The sequence below is a fragment of the Aphis gossypii genome, chromosome 2, assembly GCF_020184175.1.
Source record: "Aphis gossypii isolate Hap1 chromosome 2, ASM2018417v2, whole genome shotgun sequence".
In the NCBI taxonomy this organism is placed as follows: Eukaryota; Metazoa; Arthropoda; class Insecta; order Hemiptera; family Aphididae; genus Aphis; species Aphis gossypii.
In genome coordinates this window covers 7,927,342-7,955,082 of record NC_065531.1, presented here as the reverse complement: position 1 = coordinate 7,955,082, position 27,741 = coordinate 7,927,342, and the positions used below count along the sequence as shown (strand labels likewise).

The 27,741-nt window shown below is 28.2% G+C and overlaps 1 protein-coding gene across 2 annotated transcripts in view; it reads right to left on the bottom strand.

Annotated features, from left to right (window-relative positions):
* LOC114124925 (uncharacterized) overlaps positions 1-26,928 on the bottom strand; it is a 140,076-nt gene extending 113,148 nt beyond the window's left edge. Inside the window, exon 1 of one of the 2 annotated variants that reach the window (XM_050202186.1) lies at positions 26,335-26,928. In XM_050202186.1, coding sequence (XP_050058143.1) covers positions 26,335-26,399 — 65 coding nt within the window. In that variant the 5' untranslated portion in view covers positions 26,400-26,928. The remainder of the gene's footprint in view (positions 1-26,334) is intronic. The other variant, XM_050202187.1, reaches the window with a different exon arrangement.
* Positions 26,929-27,741: the final 813 nt, after the last annotated feature.

Below are 27,741 nucleotides of genomic sequence, written 5' to 3'. Positions count from 1 at the left end.
TTCATAATTGTAGCATCCCCAAGATTTGAACTCTAGTGGCGTCATTAAACTTACTTAATATTTTTGTTTAATGTAAATACAATTTATTATTATTATTATTAATGTATTGCATATAATTCTTAACTATAATACGCACTGCGTATCTTCTTACTAGGATAGGTATTTTAATTAAAAATGAATCATTGTGTGGACAAACGATACGATTTTTTGGGTTTTTTTGTAATTTTCATGTGAATACATATATTATTAATAACAAAACGTCATTTTTTTTAAAAATATTTTACAACATAAATATTAAATAGTTATTCATATTATACATGTGTAATGTGTATAGTGGCTATGCAATGTATTAACGAATCTAATATCTATTAGATTACAAAAATATTTTTTTTTAAAACCAGTTCCTAATGGAAATAGTAATATTTTACTTTTACGTCAACAAAAATAATGTACACAGAAAATATTTAAAAAATTCACATAATATAAAAACACAGTCAACAATTTTTTAAATAATACTGCCTTATATTATTGTTCATTATTTTAGACTGAAAGTAATAAATATGAAATAAATAAATAAATAATCGGATAACATAATATTTTATGCAAGTGCGCAAATTGTGATCGACCTACTTATTGGAATGGTTTTAGACTTTTAAGTATTCATAAAGCGATATGCTTGTTGTTGGTATTATACGCACAGGGCGCTTATGTGATTTGCATAATAATAATTTTAATAATTGCGTGCTGGTACTATTTCGAATTGATTTGTTTTCATTGTGGTTCATTGATCTTCTAAACGGTTAGAAACTACTGTTATAGGCCAGCATAGCGTACCTATATTAAAAGAAGTAACATAACATAGCATAGACGTCATCGTATTTAAACGTGCATTGAACGCCGGCGCCGTATCTCGTAGGTTCTGTATTGGTATTATAATTATATTATACTTAGCCGAGACCATTAAGAATAAAAAAAATTATGCGAAATCGTCGACGTAATATTATGTAAATGCGGCAATATAGCGAAACGCGTTATTTAGCGATTACGTGATAGGGGAAGATAGCTTGAAAAAAATAAATAATAAAAACCATAAGATCGAGTATCGTTTTAGAAACCGTTCTTTTATCGACGCAGAAGGGTGTGTGCGGCGTGTGCAATCAACCCACCACAATAAACGCGCACAACTCATCTTTGAATATTTCTTCATTAAATAATATAGGTATTATCATTTTAAATACTAGTTAAAAAAATTCATCGTCGGGAATAAACACAAAGAGAAGCATACTGTATAGTCTATGTACAATGTACATATATAATATATAGGTATTATACAATGTATACGAGTATACGACATACGTGTAGTGATCCGGTTACTCGCTGACCAATGCGTCACCGCTGCTAGAATTTCCGATCGGGTTTTCCACCGCAAAAAAAGCGCGTAAAAATAGAAATTTAAAGCAATGAGATAAATAAGCAGAAGAAGATAAAAAAAAGTAGCCAGTAGATACGATGTTACTATATACTACGCACAGCAGCCGCCAGTAGCCGCGCGTCCTTGACAGGTCATCGGTCGCACCGTCGTCGCCGCCGATTGACAACAGACTGGGGCGGTCACGTCACGATCCGGCACTGTATAATATATCTATACGCGGTCAAGCATATATACAGTAAAGGTACATGTATGTCTGTGAGTATGTCTTTTTTTATATTTCGCAGTGCAAGTATATAAAACATAATAATATAAATATTATGTATACACGATATGTGTATACCTATGTACATCACGATGATATAATGATGTATTTATTGATTTTTTTAAGTCTTTATCGAGCATATTATACTACGATTTCTATGTTGTTTGTTTTTGTAATTTTTTCCCTCGTTTTCAACAGCTATATACAATAACGAATTACAACTGTTAAACGCGAATTTTAATTGCAATGTCGATGATGTATTGTAGAGTGTAATACATGTGTACGCAATTATTACAAAAAGGCGCGCGATATCCATATAATAATATAATAATATGATGATCAATACATATGTGGCGTGAGAAAAGAAGAATAAAAAGATGTAATATTATAGTATAAGTACCTAACCAATATAAAAAAAAATAAAAAAAAAAACTATCGAGAATGAGGTCGAACGAGTTTTGTAATCCGATATTATACATCGGTGAGTTATACATGTTAAAAGACAAATTATCGCAATGTCAATTACTCATTACACACATTCAAAGACGACGTTGACCTATACACGTATATGATTTATACGCTATTTGATCGTATTAATTGAATATAATTATTATTACTTTACAATCAAAATCGTATCCAAGACATCAAGTACGTCTGTTTCGTGATAATTATTTTTATATACGCACAGGTTCACAGACAAACTATACCAGTATTGTATATAAATTCACTAGAATAGTAGAGTGATGTTTTGTTTGTCGGCAATAAATGAGTGAATTATTTTATTCAAGAGGAGGTTAACAAGCGTAGAAAAACAATAATAAAAAAATACTGTGCGGACTTGGTGTACCTAGTTATGGTCAGTCAACTCGATTTGCTTTGCGCCACACCGGATAGTGTTCTGTGACAAATGATAAATCATACCGATTAAAGTACGATTCTTAACCGATATCTCACAGTACAATAGCTCATGTTGATTTTTCGAAAATTATCTACAGTTTTCCTGAGCATATTCTGTTTTGGATACACTTTATACTTAAAACAATTATTAGTGGAAAATAGTGTAAGACAAGTATCAAAAGCAAAAATTGTGTTTAACGACTCTTATTTTTAAATATGCAACCTATAGATTTATACGACGAAATTCGTAATTATTAAAATTACTTAGATTTTATTTTTTTCTCTAGTTTCAATACACAGCAACATAATATATATAGATGAAAATGGAAACCTCGATCATGGTACCTAGCTAAATTAAAAGTTTATTTTTTTTATATAGATATTATAAAATATAAATAATTATGATGTTGCAAACTTAGGACAATAATACGCCTACGCGTTCTATATGTTATTGTAAAAATCATTAAATTCATATCTGTTCAAAGAGATAGTGCCTGTGCTCGACAATCCACTAAACAACCATTACTATTATTATAATAATATAATTATTGTCTTGAGTTTTGAATTTGCTTTCGAACAATATTTTACTTTTACTTGTTAGTCGTTAGTGTGGTTATATTATAATTATTTTTTTTTAAAAGAATACAATGTAACAGCAATAATTATAATTGGTAATACAGTAATAAGCATTAAAATATTTTAGACGTTTAAATTTTAAATAAAAATAACAAAATGTGAGCAAAAATTAATAAAATATAAATATAATAACGAGTGTTTACTGAAATATTAGTATTTTAGAATGCTTATAAAAATACTAAAATAAAAAAATTCGTGAATAAACAATTGGTACATCTAAATAAAAATATTTTCGTTGGTTTGAAAAGAAACAAAAAAAAAATGTATAACATATACAAATTTTAATGAAAGCATGATATGGTATATTTTAAAATTATAGGAATAAAAAGAAAAATTAAATTACATTTTTATAAAATAAAAAAATCGGAAGATCAAAAATTAAACAAAAAAATTTAATATGTGTCAAAAAATCACGACTTTTACTTCTTTGTTATAAATCTAAAACTCATACTTAACTTACTATGGCTTACTATCTTACTTTTATTTATTATCGTTATACAATTATTTTGAAATTTAGTTTTGATTTTTTTTAATTAAGAATTAAATTTATACATCATTATGTAGAAATTTGAATATAATATGTATAATGTATATGTATATTTCGAGGTATACTTGTAAAGCTTGATCAGTTTTATTACAAGACCCAACTCAACTGAGAAAAGAAAAATAAGAAAAAAGGCTAATTGAAATCTTAACTTCTTTTAAGATTTTACATCTAAAAGACTTTATTTTCATCATTAACTTAATTTATATAATTTTTTACACGTTAACATTATTATTTATAATATTTATTATATTTTATAACACATTTTGTTTTACATTTAAATAAATAAATAAAAATTACTTTTGTGATTTATTTCGTTATTTTAATATTTGTCATGGTATCCTTATTAAAACTAATAGATAATCTGTATTAAAAAAAATATTTTTTTTTTTTTTTGAGCATATTTCACGAAGATTTTTTTCATACTTTTATGTAAATCTAAATAATAATATATAACGTACCATCGTTAAAGATCAACGAAAACCGATTATGATATATAACTCCGTATAAAATTAGTGTATACAAATCAGCCGCCTCCACCGTTTTTATTTTTATTTTTTATTTAAGGTTCAAGGACGGACACACGAAGACCAACGCCACCACGATGTCCAACGCGCCATACGATTTTAATCGAATCTAAACAAAACTAGCTCCAAGAATTTTTAAAAATTATTTTTTTATATAAATCTTGAACTCGTGTAAATTTGGTGATTTTGTCGTTTTTCTAAATGTTGGTCAACTGGCCAAATCAATAATTGGAAAAACTCGTTTTTACTGTCCTTGGGTGATTATAATAAATATAATGATAGTATATATTATATATAAATGATTATAAATTAAAATACGATTCTTTCACAGCAACAAGAAGGTGTAGTAGTATAGCCAAGCAAAAGGGTTGTCTAGAAAGAGTTGCTTAGCGAGCAGTAAAGGAAACGGTTTTCTAGCAATTATGAGAAGAAGAAGTGCAAGAAAAAAACAAAAGGTTGTGTACCTAGTATACATATAACATCTTCTAAAAATACACATATACATAAATATAGATAAAAATATAAGTCAGAAATAAATAGGGCATAATTTTGAATTTTCTCTTAGAAAGATCGTTATTTACTAATTAATAAAAAAATCTTTGCAACACGTGCGTTGACTGGCACGGTTTTCGTTTCAGCGTTATATATATATAATTGTAAACGATCACGAATTAATTTAATGACGCATTTATAAAATACTTTGAGTAATAATTGTTTATTATAATCTTCTTTGAGGGTATTATAATATATTATTTTATAAGTTATATTATAAAGATAAAGATTTAATCTATGTTATTGGACTGGAGGCACTACAGAGTTCTATTATAACAATATGTGGATGTACTTATATTATAGTTGCATAGTGTATACATTTAATTTTGTTAACTCTTAACATTATCCACCATATTTATAATATATGCGAGTTAGTATTTTATGTTGTTAAAAAAAAATATCAATAAATCGATTTCATAATCCGTTTTTAACTTATACAATATGAATAAATAAAAAGCAATCATCGCTTTCGTAAAAAAAGATCAATATCGACATGAAATTAATGAACATCAGCTCTAAAATAGATATAAATCACTCTGACCGACTAAGTTTAAATTTAACAAATGGAACTACAATCTATAGTATGATTATATAATAAAAGTTACAATGATGTGACGAGATTTTTATACATATAAATCCACCATATACCTATCTGATGCTACGACCATTTTTTAAAACTGTTAGCTTTTGGATCAATTGAGAATCAATCAAAACTACAATCAATTTGTACCAATTTGCAGATTTTCAATATGATCAAATGACTGCTATAATTACCCTATATTATTCGTTGAAATAGATAAGCTAGGCATTATTCGATACAAGGGGTATAAAAACTATCCACGATTCATTATTACTTATTAGTGAATAGTGATTTGGTCAATCAAAAAAAAAAATAAATAAATAAATGAATATTCTTAAAAACTATGTAGAAAGTTAAAAATGAATGTAAATATAATATGTACTTATATAGACAGTTAGGCACAAGTTTTAGACGTTTTGGTGTAACAAAATAAGAATTTAAACTTGAATATTGAATATTGAATATATAGAAAAAGGAACAGTCCATGGAAGTAAATAGCTATAGTAAAGAATAGGAAAACAATTAAGTACAATAAATAAACTTGCAATAACGCATTATAGCTTATCCATATATAAATACCATAATGTAAATAATATCATAACTAGATGTATTTTCATTCCAAAAATGTATAATTTTTTATTTATGAATTATGATTATTGATTAGTGATAATTGTAAATTTTATCAATTAATTGTATAGATATAGATATTTAAATAATTATAATGTCTATGGGCTCTATCGTATGATTAAAAAAAATGTGCGTTCTTGGCACATATTCAAAACAGTAAACATAATAGTATATTATACGTGTTTTAATAATCCTTTAAGTCACTGCTACAACAGTATTTACATATAATAAATAGCTACGGTATCATAATAATGTATTGTAACATTAAGACCGGACACAAATTTATACTACATTATTGATCGACCGTGAAATAGTCGATTTAGCAGAATGTATAACAGACAGGCACGGGAGAGTGTTGGTTGTATATTTTGATCGACAATCATGGACAATTCAATCGTTAGAAATTGAACAAAAACGACGGTCCTAAAAAAAATGTTTCGAATTTCTTATGGTGTGTGATGACATGCGTTCGCAAAGTACACTATAATATAATATATTATTGTAATATTATTACTATATAACCACTGTCTAGTGACTTTTACCGGTTTATGATAAAAATAATAACTAGCTTATACGTGGGTGTATAATTCTATAAAATGATTGATGTTCAACATTAATACATTTTTTGAATATTTTTATACATTTTAATATAAATAATAATAATAACGAATTCTATATGACAACGACGACCGCGAATGTCTCAGTTTTACGAGCGTAAAAATGAAGCGATCGTTTTACGGTGATTTGTCATAGTCGACGCTGCAATGGATTGCGTCGTAAACGAAAATCGAGAATTTATATCATTGGCACGTGTCCGATTTATGTCTAGTCCATCCATAGATATGTAAGCGTGTGACAGTCGTCAGACTTTTCCTAGGGAAATATATTGACGTCGATCGTAAATTATTAATATTTTAAATATTATTATAATATGCACATTGCACATGGATCCAAAATTATTACACTCAAACATGACATATTGAATACGTTTTTGTGAAGCAGTAACAAAAAATGTAAAGTTTTCGACGTATGAACAACGGTTATATGGCAATGATGATAATCATATAGGTATGCGTATGTTTACAGAACATACGCTTACATAACTTATAAGTTGAATCGGACTCTTTCGATTATAGATCATAATAATATGAACCGAATCAAAAATATGTCCCAATTTAACACTTTTTATAAAAAAAAAAGTGGATGATCTATTCTATGTTCACAGTTAATTATGAGACAAGAACTGTGAAATCATATTATTTTCAACAAACAAGTACCTATTCACAAAATGTTTTTATGTTTCTTCAAAAGAAAAAAATGTTGAAAAACTTATTATATTCTAGGTAATGAGAATAACCATTGAATATTAAAAATGGTCATCTTAAATATTTTGAAGACTGCAATAATATAAACTTATTTTTAGATATCATTTATGTTTATGGGGAGCACATTTTAGAAGGCGCATACCGCATCAAATAAGTTTTTCATAGTAGTCTTTGCACACCTATGATGGCTAATATTAAAATAATATTCAGACTAATATATAAATAATGCTTTGTTATATATTATATATATTTGAGTGTCACTTAACCAAAATTATTGAGGAGTTTTCAAGAGCACCGTGAGGCAACCGCTCTCGCAGATGACGACAGCGGGATCAACAAGACGAGAAATATAAAAAGTAAAATCCAATTTATATCACGTACCTACTACCTACTATTATACCTATGTCTTTTTATGTTCACACTATAAATTTAGATAGGTATAAAAATAATAATGATAACATATTTGTATGTACAGTATAATTTATTACGCATTTAATTTAGACGTCTGAGAGCTGGCTGAGATAAATTACCCCAATAAAACGACGTTGTGCAAATGTGACGCGATGCAGGATGATGTGTGTATAATGTATTATATACATGTATATAAGACAAATATCTATGCCTCTACCAGACGGTTTTATATATGTATTTATTGTATAAAAGCGATAGTTTAAAACTTGTTTCTATATGAACTTGGCCCACTTCAGCTATCAATCTCGAGAGAGGAGATTGACTGCGGAGACCAAGAATACTGCACACATGCACATAATAATATTATTATTAATATATTATATTGTATACGTGTGTGGGTTTATCACATCAAACAAAATATAAAAATTCATTCTCCGATTACGGCACACATTATTATGACCAAAACGCTCTTTTCGAAAATTCATCATTATATTATTATGGTATCTAAATATGCGCTTACGATTGTTGTACACACCATCTTGAGAATACCATGTTATTATTTATTACTTTGTCGACGACACCGTGATCGTATTGTTGCGAAATAAATGTACATTCATGTATAATATACGCTCGACCGCCGTCTTCTTCTTTTCCTATATATCTAACCGGTTAATACATATATCAATACGTCGCACGATAGTGTTATTTTTCATGGTGTGATTATGATTATTTAACGTGAGAAATCATCATAATTTTAATCAATTGATACATTGAACCTTATAATCAAATATAGCAACAAAATTATGTTGCATATAAAAGCTATAAGAACAAAGAAGATATTTTTTTCACTGTTTTACTTATTTTATTATTTTAAAACGGAAACATACCTACTATTTTTGTGTAAAGGTTCAAGTGTGTAACATGTATAACATAAAAATCGTACTAATAGCTTTTTAAACGAAATAGATTTATTAGAGTTTAAACTTAAGTCAACTCTATTCTTTGATAAAAGTAAAACAGAGTCCACCAATCGTTAGAACTGTAATTGGTGTTACATAAACAAAATTGATTTCAAATTTAAACACAATAGATATTCTTTTCTCATATTTTTTCTTCTTTGACGTTAAATGATTTAACTCTACGAGCGGTTTTTAGCGAAAAGCACAATATAATTTTGCACTCCGCAATACCACATGCTAACAATGCTTTAATTCTTTACTATTATTACAACGATTTATAGTTTATAACATCATATAATCATAGTACATAGAGGTAGGTTCGTTTATAACGACGCTCTTAAAAATCGTTGATTTCAATACACGATGAAAGTACAAATATGTACCTAAGGCTGGTACTTCATTTTTGATGAATTATAATGTCGTTAATATAATAACACTATGTAGTATGTTATATTTATACTCAAAGCACAACGAGAAGTTTTAAACGTAAATTAAATACAAAATTCGTAAGAGCCTACGGGATCAACGACTACTATAATACATACATATATATTATGTATTTAAGCGTATATTATTGCGTATATTTACACCACACCATTAATGCCCAAGAACGTCTGTTAATCTAACAAAAATAACACTAGTATACGATTAACCTACACGACATTATATTGCTTGTAACACGTACAGTTTAGGTAGATTATACATTGAAATTATACCGTATAATATATTTGTTTACAGTGCTATAAATTAACAACAATTTTGAAACACGTGTATAAAAATATATGCGTACATGTCAATGTACGAGTAAATAGCACAGTGATTTACAATTCATTTTACGTATATATTATGATAATTATTATTATCTCATAATGCATAAGAAAAATAACGTCCTAGAGTATTCAAAAATAAATGAATTTAATGAAATAAGTATAATTATTTTTAAAAATTTACAGAGAAATAGAATAGTTTATAAATAATATTAATTTAATTAATTAAGGTTAAATTGCAAAATGAGATTGAAATGTATAAAAAATTATAATATAGCTGCTTTTGTTTTTACTTTTATGATACACCTTGCCATACAATCATATGCGTCTCTAGTATACCTATAGTATCTAGGGGCGTGCTCAGCTTTTTCCAATGAGGGGGATGAAGGGATGAACTGTATTTTGTTTTGTTATCTAATAATTCAAATTATAGATATATGCTAATATGTTTCTACATCAATTAGTTTCTAAGTCTTGGTTCGAAATCTAATGACTTTATAATATTTGTATACGTTCTGCATTACATATACTATTTAACATAATATATTTATACTGCATATTATTCTAATTTTCATTATCTAATTTTAAGATGATTTAATCCGGTTTTGTGTGCAAAAACTTAACAACAAATACACATTTAAATCAATTCTCCTTGACAGTATAATAATACCCGTATTTTAGTTACTTTTTATAATGTTGCTTTGTTTGGAGTGTATAAATAAAAGTGCAATTAACTTTAATGCTCTGCAGCCTTCGAATATGATTTTATTATATGTCATATGAACAGTGTAATATATATTTTTTTTAAAGCACAAGCTAAAATATATTTACCATAATTTAATGTAATATAGTGCCATTAAAGATTATTTGAATTACGATTTATAAAAATATACTTTATTATATATTATATAGTCGATAAGGCGATCGTTTTACTTATTGTGAATAAAATAATGATACTAATAATAATAATAATAGTACAATATTGTTCACAAAATAATAATTGTAACCTTATACAGTGGCGTAGATACGATTTTTTTCTGGAGGGGTTTTATATTATATTTATGATACAAATTACGAGATATTAGTACTTCGTTTTTATTTTGCTCTAACCATTATATAAAATATTTTGGTTTTAGGGGGAGGGGAGGTAGAAACCCCTTACATCACCCCCGTAAATACACCACTGAGTGCTTATATAATAGTTTAATACACAGAAAATGCTGTCGGAGAAATTGTCTAAAATTGTTAAGAGAACTAGTACATCATATATAGCTCGAATAACTCGCAATACAACTATACCTAACATTATCCACATTTACCTTGAACTATATACAAACACCGGATCTATTAATTATCGTATACCGTTTTCGGTACAATTTAGCCAACGAGATTAATATACTTACGTACCTTTATATAGGTAGGTACACACGCCCCGTATAACTATTTTTATCGTAGTCGGATAACAATAAATCGTGTTAAGGTTTTATCAGCTTCAATTGCTAAAATATTCATAATACGCTGGAAAAAATACTGAAAGTAATTACAAATATTAATTATCTGATTCGATCGTTCTTCACATCATATCAGCGGTTTTTGAAACAAAGTTAAACTTTATACAAGTACAATCTTCTCATACGTATCGAGATCCAAATTCAAAACCACGAGAGTTCTGTTGGTAATAATATTTATTAATTCTTATCACGATTAGTAAAATCACACGTTAATTTACACGCTATCTCTCTCCGATAGTTTGATAGTGTGTGAATGCACAAACGAACTAATAACTCTCTAAAATAGTTTTACAATCGAACAATGTGTTATTATATAGCATATTAAGTCCTAACCTCACGTCATTCTACATTTTCAGTGCCTATTAAAAGAGTACATCTTTGTCAAATTATTAAAATTCAAAAACACGTTAATTAATCATTATTAAAGCATGACTATCTGAAATAAACATTTATGGAAATATAAGGAAATATTATATATTTTTTAGAGCAACCACTCTATATTTCGACAGATGGTCTCGGTACGCATTAATGCGGGATTTATATGGCTAGTCATAAAAATAACAAATTGTATAATTATTATCAATTATATCTAAATATAAAAAAATAATTGATTCGACACGAGTTTTTGGTTCTTAATTAATATCCACAACAAAATGTTTACATAGTACTCAATTAAATTAGTATAATTTTATATAGATATTTGTATAATAACTGTTTATTAATTAATTGAAGGAAAAGTGTTTACAGTGGTGAGTATGCTACTTTAGGATTTTTTTTTTGTCGAACATAATATTTTATGTATCTATAATTAGTACAGTTTTTATTCTGATTTTATATATAAATACTACGTAGTTGAATCATTTCTATATTTTATATTTATAAAGGAAGGCACAATTCCCCAGAACTCATGTTAAAGCTTAGGGAAACTGTATAAATTATAAAAACAATTAACGTATTTGATTAAAAAAAAAACAATTTGTGCTGCATAATTTTAAGGTGATATAATAATAGTATGTATAATACTATAATAAACTATGTATTTCTAAAAATTGCCAATTTTGGGCGATTGTAAACTCTCCCGATGGTACACTCTCCCGGGTCTACTCCAGTACCTACTACCAATTTTATTTTGAACCTTTCTTATAATAAAATAATATTAGATAATTGTCTTATTATTAATATTATTATTATTATTGAAGTTATCATTTTCGTAATTATAAACTATAAACATTCTGTACATTATAATATAATATTTAAGATTTTAATAAAACCTACAATATTTTAAAAAGTGTGTGAATGTTATTATTATTATTATATCTTATTTAAATTATTAATCTAATTCTAATAACTGTTAAATATTTGTAATATTATATTTTATTATAAATTTATTCTTATACTTTATACTAACATTATAGTTCAAGTTAAAATATATGTTATGTATTTTAAGTTACAGTAATTGATATTATGTTTTATATTTCCGTTTTTACTAACTATTAGTACAATAATTATTATTATCATAAATCTATTTCCAATATGTCTTTCTATTAATTTGTATCAATTTCCAATCACTTATTAAGTAACATACTATTCATACTAACAAACAACACAGTTTTATTACTTACAGTATTTTTCTCTATTAAAAAATCCAATTTTTGTCATAAGTGTCATTCTATTATTTCTATGACATAAATCATCAACTAAAAAAACGAAGAAAACCATATCGTTTTAAGTATATTATTTTTTAACTTTTTTTCTCAACAAACATTTTAATACCTACATAATATTCTGTATGTAGCTACTTCGTGTCTATTGTGTTCTTGTAATATTGGTTAATCAGAACTGTTACGAATTAACGGTCCTACTACTAATGATATAATATTATATCATATTATATTTCGGAAAACAGGATTTTAGAAATGCGAGTACATAAGTACATGACACGACTGAGTACTTGAAATTAAAACATACATGATGACTATATATAATTGTTTGTACCCATCGCAATTATCTATAATAATACATTTATGTATTATATATAATAGTACATAAAAAAACACGGACAGACTGTTTCTGCGGAAAAATAAAACTAAAGATCAAATGGAGCGAATTTTATTATAACAATTAAGTTAATTATTTTAACAAAATATGTTAAATTGAATATCTCTTAATCATTCTCTTGGCAAATATTTGGTGTAACACCAACATTTTGATTTTCGTTTATCTATTGCATCACTGAAAGTGTACACAATAATAAATAATAATCTCTGTTATAGTAACGAATATTCGATTTTTAATGTATTTGAAAGGCGTCGTGTATAGCAAATCTACTACAAGATAATGACGAAAACGACAACGACGACAATCTCTCGGTCGTCTGCTTCTCAACCGCCTCCAGGCCATAGCAACCCGTATATAATAATATAAACGTCATATCGTATAGAAATCCGGAATCAATAAAAACATATACTTAGATCTATATACCTACTATACAATGTATATATTATACATCAATAATAATACAAGATAGCAATATAATGGGCTGCAACAACACCACCAAGGACAAGCGTCAACTACACCAATATGCACAACAGTCAGGAAAACTCGACAAAAAGAACAACCACGATTGGAAATATTAATATGTAGGTATACCATACACTTATATACATGTGTAGAATTTTGACGAAATAATTTCATGAAAAGTCGTCAGATCGTGGGAAACAATGTGAATGGTCAACGGTAGTGTAACATGTCTATATTGCTCGATCGGTGGTGAAACGGGAAAAAGTGAAAAAATGTATATAGTTGCGTGCACGATTCTTAAATGTTTTGGAACAGTACTACAGTAGGACAGTAGGTATACATCGCGTGTGAATTATTATTTTTATTGTCATAGTGATTAGAAGGTAGTCATTATCAACATTGTCACAATAATCGCGTGGGACTAGCAGCACAATCGAGTACAAAGTACCAACGATAACTATAATATACTACATATATATTATATATGTAAGTAACATTTAAAAATTTTGAAGTATTGTATACGTTAGATTTTTTTAAGTCTACAACAAAATTTATATAGTATATTTTAAGTATTATATGGTATGTCTTAAATAGTACATACAGTTGTATTCTAAAAAATATTAATTATATTTTTACTAACACAAAAAATATTATTTTACTAAAACATTTAATACATAAATAGGTACCTTATACTTTTTTTTTTAAAAAATTGAAAATGACACTGAGAAAATTTGTAACTTTAAAAAATATCTAACAAAAAAATAATGGTATAATATCTTGTTGATCAATATTGATCGATCAGTCTAATTTTTAACATAATCCATACAGCCTTGGACCAAAATACCAAATATTATAATTATAATGATGGTGTGTCTTAAGGACACATATTTATTATTATTTCTTTTATTTCTATTTAGTATTTTAGTATTTATTATAGATGCAACAGATACGTTTTACGAGTAATGAAACCGGTGCAGAAATATAGAAATATCTACTGTGTTATCAATCAATTTTCAGATGAGAGAACTAAATATTTTTTTTTACAATTAAAGAAAATAATAACTATATAATATACGTGTATGTTATAGGTATTTTATATATTATAGGTTATATTAAGTAAGGGATAACAATAAGCAATATTTAGGATATAGATTGTAAATTACATAATATTATCAACAAGTATGTCTGATAATTTTCACATACTGTCATACTGATCGATATTTTTTGATAGCATAATAAAATTCGCGTGAAATGAAATATCATCGAATTTCGTTTGTATACAATTTTATACAAAATAAAAAACTTTTATTAGGCTTTCACGGCGCGGAGACCCCATGAATAACTTAGGTACTACTCATATACGATTTAAGTGCTGGATTATTTATGTCCATCGTCTGTTTATGTATGTACTTTATAAGTTACATACTCACGCGGGTCAAGTAACAATGAGAGACGATTAAAACAATTTCCGTTTCTACTCCATCGTGGTCATCGTTGTCTCTTATCGGACCCAACGCACGTCAGACTGCATGTTTAACTGTAAGCCGCGCGCGCCATTGACATCTACGTGTAGATAATATGTTGGTATATCGTATACACCTATATGTGCGCTTTGTAATAATTTTCTGAATAAAAAACGGGTGTAGCGGCGTTTGTTATTTAAATATGGAAACTAAAATAGACGATATATATATAATATATGTGTGTATAATAGAGTATTATCATAAAGCGAATATATAAATAGAAGAAAGGATCTCGTGGTAGTCGCCTTTGTCATCGTCTCGAACGGTGTAGTGATGTGTACGTTTCTATATGATACAATAATAATAACTGCATATATATTTGTGAGTAGACACAGAGAGAGAAACAGAAAGGGCGTAAGAGAGAATTATATTATTATTGTACATGGGTACATCGTACATCGATTATTACTACTAATAATATTACCACTGTTATAATAGTTATTACTATTATACTATTTCACTGTGACACTGTATATATATGTATATAAATATCTATTAAACTATTATACCTACTATTGTACGATAGGACGTCAGCTAGACGTTCGGGTGTAAGTATATTGCGACATAACGATACTGTATTATTACTGCAGCGTAACGGTATGTGTTTAATGTGCTGCGAACCTATTATGTTTAGGCGCGTTGTCTTATGCGGTAAATATGGTAACGGGTATAATACCTGTTAGGTACGACATCTACGCAAAACTACAAAGCTACAAACAGTACAAACCCCTTGTCAATTATAATATTAAAATAATATGTGCTACGCTGTAACTTCAAACCGAAAAACATACGTAAAACGAATTGTGTGCACGGTTATAGAAATTGTATTATTGTCGTTGTCCACAAGTGTCCTTATTACCGCAGTGATTTTTCTTATTTATTTCATTTTCTTTGTAATACATTGTAGAATCATATGTACATATACCACGACTGCAAAGATGTATGTATGTGGAAAATTAATTTAAGAGAGCGAAAAAAAATTAATTAAAATCCGCCTGATTTCGTAAAATAACGAAGGGGTTATTGGTAGTAAACAAAAATCATGTCAAAACTTTATATAATATGTACCTGTATGACGTATGAATATATTAATTAGTAACCAACAGAAATCCATAACGTTTACGTGTATAGAAATATATTTGTATTCTGTAAGGAGAAAAATGCATACATTTACACATTTACATTTTACATATAACAATTTAATGACACAGACCCATTATTATCGAAATACACTTGCGATTATTGCAGTTTCGATTTAGCTGCGAATAGTTTCCATAGTTTGACTCCGCTTATACTACACCCGCTGTACTACATTTTTCTACAACAATCCCTACTAATCTAGCACTATTATTTATACTGCTAGCCAAATATGGCCTATAGTCTATACAAACGGCCCCCGGTTTTATTTCTTTTAATTTCGAGTTATATTATATATATTTATTGAAATACATATTGATTTTTTGAGTATAATAGTACAATATATAATTTATCTTATCATATACTACGGTCTTTAATTTTATATAATATTATAGTTTCGTGGAACATAAAAGGTTGTAACTTTGACGTGCAAGTGACATATTCTTTCCAAATATTATATTAAATATGATATTTTCAAATATTTAAATTTAACACAATAATTTGAATATTATGTAAACTATACATATGTATAGCAGTGACAAGAGTTGGCAGAATGTAATATTATAACTGAATAAACTTTCAAAATGCAGGTTTTTCGTACGCGCATATACGTGCATCATTATTATACATACCTACTTATTTACAATGAGAATATTATTATATTTTTGAAGATGTAATGTACATACAATAAATGTAAACATTGGATTTGTCTATATTATTAAGGAATCGACTGCTAGCATGTCTTACCTACCATCTCTGAAGCAATCGCATATCACTAGATATTAATATACTCAATTTGTATATGAAACCACTCCTATAAATAATATAATTTTCAAACGAAAACTAGATGATTAACCTTCCATTAACCCCTCGATTAACACAATATTATCGCTTCTTGTCTTCACTGAAAAAATCTATACTACCAATTACCATATTATAAATTATATTAATAACGTTATTGATACTAATATACAGTTAATACATGAACGTTTATTTCACGCCATAACATAACACACAATCATCATTGGAACTGGCAATAATAGTTAGGTATGGAAAATATATCCTTTCATTTACGAACATGACACATTGGCGAACTTATAGGCTATAACTTATAAGTAGATTGACAGGAATGTTTATAGCATTTCATATTGAAAATCATTATTCATTTTTAATAATAATAGATACTCAATTAATTAATAATATTCCCCAATACACGAACCAATATTTTATAATCTGTAGGTACCTATAAATGAGATATTATTGTGAAATCCATCGATTTCATGGAGTAATAAGTTTTGTTTTTAAAACTTGGTTTATATGCTGTATATACCTAGTAGAATATTTTCAAAAAATAAAAAATAAAATTTGTCTACTTGAGTATTTATGATAGTGCAACTATACTGTACTCCCAGTCCCCACAGTTGACCTTATTATACACAGATCATATAATATTTATTGTAAACATTATTGCTACTATTCTAGTTATACAACAAATTAAAGCATATCGCTTACACCGTTTCGCCAATGACTAAATGACATATATACTTACAATGTACATACAAACTGATTTTAATGAAATAAATATTATTATACATTGAAATTATTATCTCACCGTGAATAATTTTTAAAATTATGTTATATGTAGTTGGTGTGCTAAGCACAGGAGTATATCTATATATATTAAATATACGGTGCAAGGACAAACATGGAGAAAATAAAGAAATATGAAAGAAGGGAAGGAAAAAAATAATTTTCCAGTAACAAAAAAAATATAAAAGCCGAAAAAAACAAACGTCGAAAGTGTATCTAATAACAATATATATATATGTATATTGTATATACTATAAACTCAGCAAAACATGACAGATCTGTCATAAGTGCATTCAATATTATATATTATTATTATATCTTTAACAGTATACGTTTTCCTGGCGTCGTCTTGTATAGGTAATATACTTATGAACAACAGGAGAACATGCGCATGATCGTCAAAAAAATCCATTTTCCGAAATTCAATTATCATATATATATTATTGACTGTTGTTCATACATTTAAGTATTCAACCTATGTGGAATGTGTATATATTACATAACAAATACAATGCATAATATCGAAAAATCGTAAAATATAATTTTTTACGGATTGATAGGTATGTAAATTCACAGAGACATCCAATAATGGTTATTAAAAATATAAATACAAAAATAGCATTCTGTTATTTATGTAGTATATATTTTATATCCTATGTAGGTATACCACACTGTACAATAAACATATTATGTTACATTATAAATTATATTATCCATGAACATTTGCGAATTTTCCTTATAAAGTGCTACAGATTGGTCAACGGTAAACCTCTTAAATTTCTATAATAGATGAGCACTCTTGACTCTTGTAGGTATATATTATGCACAATTTACCATTCAATACTAAATAGAATCGTTTTTAAATTTTTTACAGTAGTATATTAAGTATACTTATATATTTAATTAGTCATAGTAGTTATAAAAATATGAAATTATTCAAAAATAATAATGGAGATTAAAACCCAAAAATTCTTATAATATTCAACGTATTAGTCAGTATACCTACCTACCTATTGGCTATTGTATATATAAATTCAGAAAATTAAATAACATCGGTAAACTATGAATAACCTGCACGTTTAATGAAGAGGTTGAAGACCCCATATCTAGTTGCAGCAATGGCTCGATTGATCAAATGAGATTTTTGAACTAGTTTTACTGAAATTAAAATATTAGTCATCATCAACCGTCTTGGCGGCGAATGACCTTTCGACAGATCGGGCTCCTAATATATTTCAATAAAACATGACGTGGATTAGGAAACAAGAAAACCGTTCGTTTCGGGTCGGTTGGCGTCGGACAAATGCGAGATGACACGACTGGTAAGCAGCTATATAGTTAACTACGCACGATACACGCATAGGATTATAAGGTAACTGTAGAGTAACTGCAACGTCTCGTTTAAAATGCCCGTCGTTGTACTTGCTAGTTACTACATATTCCTATTGAAAATTATACATAAATATAATATGTGTATTTACCACTGCACGTCTTACGCAGACCATCTTATCTGACAACAAGAATTGGTGAAAAAATATACATAATAATATATTTATATTATATTAAATTTTATATTCCTTTCAGATTTCGTCGACGACACACATAATATTATCGTTTTGCCGGCCGAACCCGACCCGCGTTCGTAAAGCAACACGACACATTGATAAGGACCTATGTCCGGTGGATGATTTATGTATTATGGGCTATGGGCTATGGCGAATATCCCGAAAGAAATTGCATAATGTCAACGGTTATCGCACGTACGAACCGTGAATCGTTCATTAATATTACGCGCACACTGCTGTCCGTTGGCCGCACTCCAAGGGTCACATTGCAGCAGCAGGCGGAGACCGGTCCGAGGAGGAACGCATCGCCAGTGCGCGACCCATCGCGCGTAGAGTACGCGGATGTCATAATAATGTAAAAAAATCTCCCGCTCGTCGCGTAATATATCGTATACTGCTGAAAATACCGAACGGGAGGTTCGCCCAATAACCGGACTATATGGTAGAAAAAAAAAGAAACCCAAAAACCTGCAACGAATGACCCAAGGTCGTTGTGACGATTCACCGGTTTCTAATAATGTCATTATACCGCGCCACATTATAACATGTTATTTTAATATATTATTATTATATATAGACGCAGGGCAGTATTTTTTCCACGGCGGTTCACTATTTCAGTTTATATTTTGTAATAAGACGAAATCGAAAAAGAAGGTACTTATAAAACGTTTTTACCAACAACACGCTATTATATAGGGTAATTACTCATTAATGCGCTCTATTACTTCGGCAGTGTTATTGCGTTATTAAATTATATTTATTTCTCAGATCTGTTGACTTTAAAAATTTTCGTTTTATTATACCGTGTCGATTCAAAATACATTAATTTGTGACAGATATTTTCCATTATTTGAGCGATTTATAGTTAAAACTATAATGAACGTCACTCGCGAAAGAATTATTATTACGTTCTTTACAATCAGCCATGCCTGATTTTGTTACTTCTTAATTGGATTCCAATGTCCATGAAAATACTGTTGAATAATTCTTAACAGTCAACCATTCGATGTTTAGCTTACGTGATTTAGATTGAAATGAGAATAAATTATAGCTATTGGCACACGTAAAGTATATAGAATACGTCACTCTTCAACGAATAACAATAAAAAAGAATCATAACGCTCACATGTATTTTCTATGTAAAAAATTACAACTCTTCATTTATAATTGTAACATAATAAGTATATTATTACATAAATTTGAAAGAATAAAGTACAAATTATGAATTACCAAGAATTAAAAATATAAAGTGTTCATTTATATTTATCGTTATTATAATGCTATAATGCTAATTTTTAATGAAATCGTTTTACTCGTTATTAATTATCTTACAATTAATTTGAAATATAATATTTATTTTATAATACGCACACTAAAATAACCTTGTTGTATTCTGATTGCCTATATTATTACCTCTAATATTCATAATTTATTTCACAATTAGAATTTCATAACTTAATATAATATAAAATATTAAGTTTAATAAGTTAAATATATACTTGTATATATTATTTAAGTTTAGTGAAAATTCTCAACATTTTTTCCAAGTACCTAGTCGCAATTCGGAACGTTTCATAAAAATATTTAACATCAAATACCTATGCTTGATTTAAATAAAATAAATTCCATATACCTAAGATCGAATTAAAATTTTAGGGATCATAGTATAATATAAAATTTATCATTTTTAATATTTGACTTGGTTTTTTAAAATATTTTACTTAAATTATTTCTGCATAATATAAAAAAAAAATTGTAATATTATTTCGAATTTACCTATATATTATTTTTTTTTTTTTTTTTTAGTGAGATTTTAACAAGGATATTATAATAATCTTATAATATATCATAGGTAGTATCATACTTATTATATTGTATGTATGTGTGTAATGTATTCTTATTATAGTGTAGGATTATTTATTATCTCATAATATGATATTGTACGGTGATTACGTAAACAATATAATATTGTTTTATTACTATTACCAAATATATTCTAGTTCACCGCATAGTTTGTTGACAAACCGAAAAATATTTATTCAAAAAAAAAAAATATTTCTGCTGCAAAGTTTTGCAACCATGTTATAGACAATAATATTATCATTGCGATTTTTGAGAAAAGTTTGACCGTCGTCCGATCCAGCACGCGTGACCTACACGATCTGGTGACTAATATCATTGATATACCATAGCAGATGGCTGGAAATCCCGAAACACTAGTCAAAACGGGTTTAGCAATCCCAGCATAATATATATTTTATTAGTATAATTATAATAATAATGAAAAAAAAAGTGCTATTATAACTTATAAAGTTATAACGCTATTTCCTATACAAACGTCAAACGACATTGGCATAATGTATGATATTGTACATTTATATATTGATATTTTAATGCACCGAATTTGTAAGGCTTGTTTCCCGTTAACTATTTCCTCGCTTATTATGACTAAACGCGATACCTACATGTTATGATGCACGCATTATTGGGAATTTTCTCAATAAGGTACCTACAGCAATATAAAAAACACATTTCGTATACATATTACGTTATTAAGACAACCGGAAAACTAATTAAAATATCCGATCAATAACAAAATCATTACTAGTGTAATAAAATTATAAGTTTCTAATATTAACTAGGAGGTACCTATATTTTAAAAATACAGAAGTCACAATTATAGCTTATTTAGAGTAGACAATCTTATCGCGTTACCTTACAAAAAAAAAATACTTGAGCCTGATAATTCAAAAATAGATTATATGATATTTTTTTCTTAAATTGGATCTAAAAATATTTTAAATTTCGATACAATTCATGCTGCAGTGTATACATTTTTCAAAAAGCTCACACTCAATAGTCATTACATATTTACATCTAATAAAATCAATTGTCTAGAGTAATAGAAAACCAAACTGTTAGTACACTCCATAATCATGTTGTGTATATACTTATAAAGTAAATTAATAAATATAAAAATAAGGATCTTTGAAAAAAAAACGCTTGATTGCAATAATAATTATTCACACGGAAAGTAGGTTCCTATACTAACTGATCGACGGTTAATAATAACGAAAAATTATTATTAATAATTTTAAAATAAATTTCGTTAGGAAACTAACGACGCATTAAATTCCACTGAGCCGTTTCACATTAAAAAAATATTATACATATAGGATGAGAGAACGAGAGCGAAACAGAGACAGACAGAGAGAGATAAAAAGAAAATTGAACTATATTACGACCACAAAAACTTCGCGATAGCCGATGGTAGTTTTCCATCGACAATAGATGATTGGATCGTATTCAAAATTCGATGGCACAAACAAAAAACGCCGGCGGTATAAGGCTTAGCTATTGTTGGTTTCCATAATTTATTATCATGACCATCGAGATTTGATTGAGCAATGAAGATTAGCTGCTAATGGCTATAAAGACGACCATGTTTGAATTAAATTCTAATATATTATTATTCCTCAATAATATTATAATATATTATGATTTTAATTCGTTAAAAATCATTCTTCGAAAACACAGTACGGATTTTGCTCATTCGTTAAATTGGAAAAATCCAATATTATTATCCAATATTAATATTATTATAATGAATAGATTTTTTAGACTTAACCCTTTATAGGGCAAAATAAAAATATGAAAAAAAAAATAATAATAATATTTTAAATCGTAGAAAAAAAGCTAAATAGAGAAAAAAATTTAAAAAAAAAGGAATATATAGTATACAAGATTGCATGTATCACAATCATTCTCCTGTATGCACGTAATGTAGCAAAAATATAAATTCACTATTTCTACTATATTACGACTACCTTGTTAGTAATTTACACATTTAAGTTTAAATATTAGATTTTTGAGTACTGTACGTTTTTAAAATACTTTGTAGCCAAATATATTGAATTATATACTATTCTCAAATTAATTCTAATAATCTATCATGTTAAATAAATTATGATAAAATAATGTATAATAATCATCAAAAGAAATTAAATAATTTAATTGCTATATTATATACCTACCAAGATAAGTACTGTATTGATTAAACTAATGGACATTAATCTTAATATTTGTATACATAATTTAGCGTTATACAATGTATAATATTATACGTGTACAGGTTTTGTTAAAAAATAAGATACAAATAAGTTGTCAAAGTATTAAAGACTATTTGACAAATGGATCAGTTATCTGAGAGTACAAGTCCAAGGCGAAGGTAGTCATGTTATTTTTAAATATTTAGTTTTTTTATAGTTGACTATATAAAAGTCACTATAGGTAGGATCTTTATAATCAATATACTACCTACGAAAAAAAAAATAAGATCAGTGCAATAATCACACACGTTCTTTGCAAAACATAGTGTGGGGAAAAATGTCTATAACAATAACAGTGAAAATGTCACGCCGTACGTGACAACCATTGGCGGCTACACCATATAGCTTGCTGTTGATTAATCGATTTTTAAACAGTTTATATATACTAATTCCAATTGAGTGTCAAAAATGTTATCGATTAGTCTTACACGAGCCTTACAAAAATGTATTTTCAAAAAAAAAAAATTAAATAAATATCATATAATATAAAATATAATATTACGGCTTGTTCTATTTGCTAGATTTATTTTTGTCCAGCGTAACATTGTGCAAGTCACTCGTCACGCGCCTTTAATCTGGACCGTATAGTCGCGGAAAGAAACGTTACACTTATAAATAATAGTAATAATATATTGTGTTTCCTTGTCAGAAAAATATAATAATATAGTAAAACATGAAATAAAGAAACAGAAAAAATGCTTGGCTAAACGTTTTTTTCTTTTGACGTGTTTGTTGTATACATATATAGTAATTAAAAACGTAGTGAAAATCTTGCATATTATTATCTTTCTGCCGTTGCCACGAATAGAAAGCAAACGGTTTTTAATTATCGTGGTAACGATGATGATAATGATAACAATAAGTCCGCCTACGCGTGTTTACGTAGTGTGCGTAATTCGGGGTAATTAAAGAAAAAAAACCGTCTCTAGTCACTTTACACTCCCGCGGACCGGAACATTTGCGATGTTGGTGTGCACTGTGCACGTGCAACATCAGACGCCCACCTCCCAAAAACATTGCACAAAACGGCAGGAAGCAATGATGATATTTCTATATTTAGAAAAATTCGAATTTCCCGAAACGATAAACATTGATGAATGCATTGTCTTGACACATTGAACATTCGATGTACCTATTTAATATTATTTTTTTTCTTAATCATCGGTTTGTTTGGTAGAGAAAAAAATCGAATTCATCTAAAATAGATATATATTTTATTGCTTACATTTAAACAACAATCGAATGAGAAAACATTCGATGTGTTTTGTTTTTGTACACTTAACTATACCATAATATTATAGTCGTACAAAAAATTCTGTAAACATGTTCCACACTTCATTTAATATATTTAGTTAAACGTCTAGTATTTTTTTTTTCAATACATTATTAATATAGGTATATATCACTTTCCATTTTAGCAAATAGGTACGTATTGTACTTAATCACTTCACATTAGATATACTATTAATATCTTGGAAGTTTAATAATAACTTTTTATTCAATAATCGATGAATATTTTAATTTCTAACTATTGTACATATAGATGAATAGATGATATGTTCAATTTAAAACACATGATTTAAATATGCAACAGTATAATGTGAAACGCGAACTTAGTGTTTATATAATATTTCACGTACACGATTTTCTGCTGTTTTAAAACGAAATATAGGTTAAAGGTAAGACAATACTTATAGGATCACCGTAAAATATGTTAGTATCTAGCCGTTGCACGTTACTCGATGATTTTGTTTTAATATATTTAACCGATATAAACACATACCTACAGCTTTTTTTCAAAATCCTGCCAGCAAAAACGCAATATACCTATATTGTATCAATACTATTGATTATTATAAAAATCAGTTATCGGCATTTCAGATATTTGTGACGACGGTGATTTTTAAATTTTCCTACAATTATTTAATACGAGAAGCCTGTCAATCTCAATAAATCTCACTTATACTAAAAGAAGATAACAGAAATACGCACGCGATATTATACACGAATTCTGTAACGAATGCAGTTAACATAAATGATTCTTATAAATTTATATAAGAATAAAAAATAAATTGTACGTGGTTTATATGTACAAAAAAAATTACCCAGAAATTGCAGAATTGGCAAAATTCCTATCTATATAGGGAATAAACATTAGTAGATAGTACCTACATTCATATGTAAGGAAAATTAATTGCCCAACTATACAATAACATTGCCTAGTATACGAGATTCCGAACGCAATAAAAAATATGTCATGTTCAACTTTTTTTATTTCAAAATAAAACAACAGCTATCGTAGGTTTACCTAAACGTTTTATTTATTTTAATCTATAATACTGGTAGAAACTTATTTCAATTGTATAATGTTAATGTTTTTATATAGTTAAAAATAGGAATTCGAATAGCAATAGTTCATATGAAAAAATTGTGTAACAAAATATTAGATACTTCTATCATAATTAATAAATACAAATATAATCTCCAAAACTTAAAAAAAAAAATAATTTCATAATAACGACGAAAAGGCGTATATTTGACTAATCGTAAAATACATAATATACACTATACGTACGTAGGTGCTTAATCCCCGTGTATAAGTCTGAAGTACGTATAAGAAAAATGAATATGTAACGGCATAAATGTCCTATACGAGCATCTACATTTAAGACTTGAAGAAGTTCAATACAACTTACGTGCATATATCATAATTTATGCGTATGTTTGATATTATCATGCCATACACACACACACATAAATATATATATTAAAACGCACGAAAACGACAAAACACCATATGATTAACAGTTAGAGGTATTATAAAATGATGGTATAACAAAAAAAATCCAAAACGACTCACCTCCTGTCCCTGACGCGTTTTTGGGTGCCGTTTGTGCCCCTGATGGTCCTGTACAGTGACATCATATTGCCGCGGTCCGGACGTCGCACTGCACAGCACTGTGGGTGGGTATAATAACAATAACGTACGCGTTATACCGACCGGCGGCGAAAACGATAGTAATGATAATCGAGAAGCAAAAGATTCCACGATCCGTCCGTCAAGCGGACTGTTTGTTGCTGCCGAGTCCTTTCCCTTTCGCACAATATGGGCGTACCTATTAGCTATGTACTATATTATTTAGGAGGCTATAATATGATGTTTAACTACAGCAACAAGTAATACCAATACCGCACACGCGCTAGACGTAAACACGCGAATATTTATTATACACTTAAAAGAATAATCGCGACGACCGCGTTGGACGTAAATGGTATAATATAGGACACTCGGCGTTCGATGTAATCCGATGAATACTATACGGTTTAAATAATACACGTGCGCATACGATGATGAATGAGACGTAATGATTGTATCGAAAAATTGATTGTGCGGGTGGTATCGAATGTCGTTGTCGTCGGCGGCGGACGGTCCGACGTTAATTATCACCACTAGTATACTAGTCGCGCGACACGATCGCGTTTTCTCTTTCGCGTGCTAGCACCCGCTCCGCCCCTCTCCTCCGACACGAGACCGTCGCATCCACCGTTGTCTGCGAGAGGATGTCGTCGTCCTCGCCGACCACCTCCCCAATGATCGTCATCATCATAATTTGTAACCGGTGGTATCTATTACGATATGTTTATTAGGTGTTACTTTTTTATTAATACTACTGTAATATGTGTCAATTCTCACGAGGTTATGGTGGCCCAATGCGGTGACCAGCGAATACTTTTTAATATTTATATTTTATCTTTATATTATCATAAATTTTCTTCTTTTTTCGTCAATTTCCTGATTAGATAGATGAAAATAATGAAGTATAATTTTTAAATCGATAACTTTATTTTTTATTCTATTGGTCGAATTTTATTGGAAAAATAAGACTTCAAGATATTTAACCACATCTAAATTCATTCCCGAATATCTTATATTCTTATATAATAAAATAGAATGTTTATTTTAGATATATTGAGATCCGGTAGATACTAGAGATGTAATTGAAAGTGTGATCAAAATAAATAGTTATATGATATAGTAACACGACTTATACGTCAGTGCCTAACACTTTGGAAAACGATGAAGGGTTAAGTTAGGATTTGAAGACAGTATATATATATATATATATATATATATAGCTTCCTATATTTCCACGATTAGGAAAAATTATATTCATAGAAAAATAGACATAATTTATTGCAACGGAACACGTATGGTCTCACTATAATTTATTATACGAGTATAAACACTATAAACTATAAAAAGGTA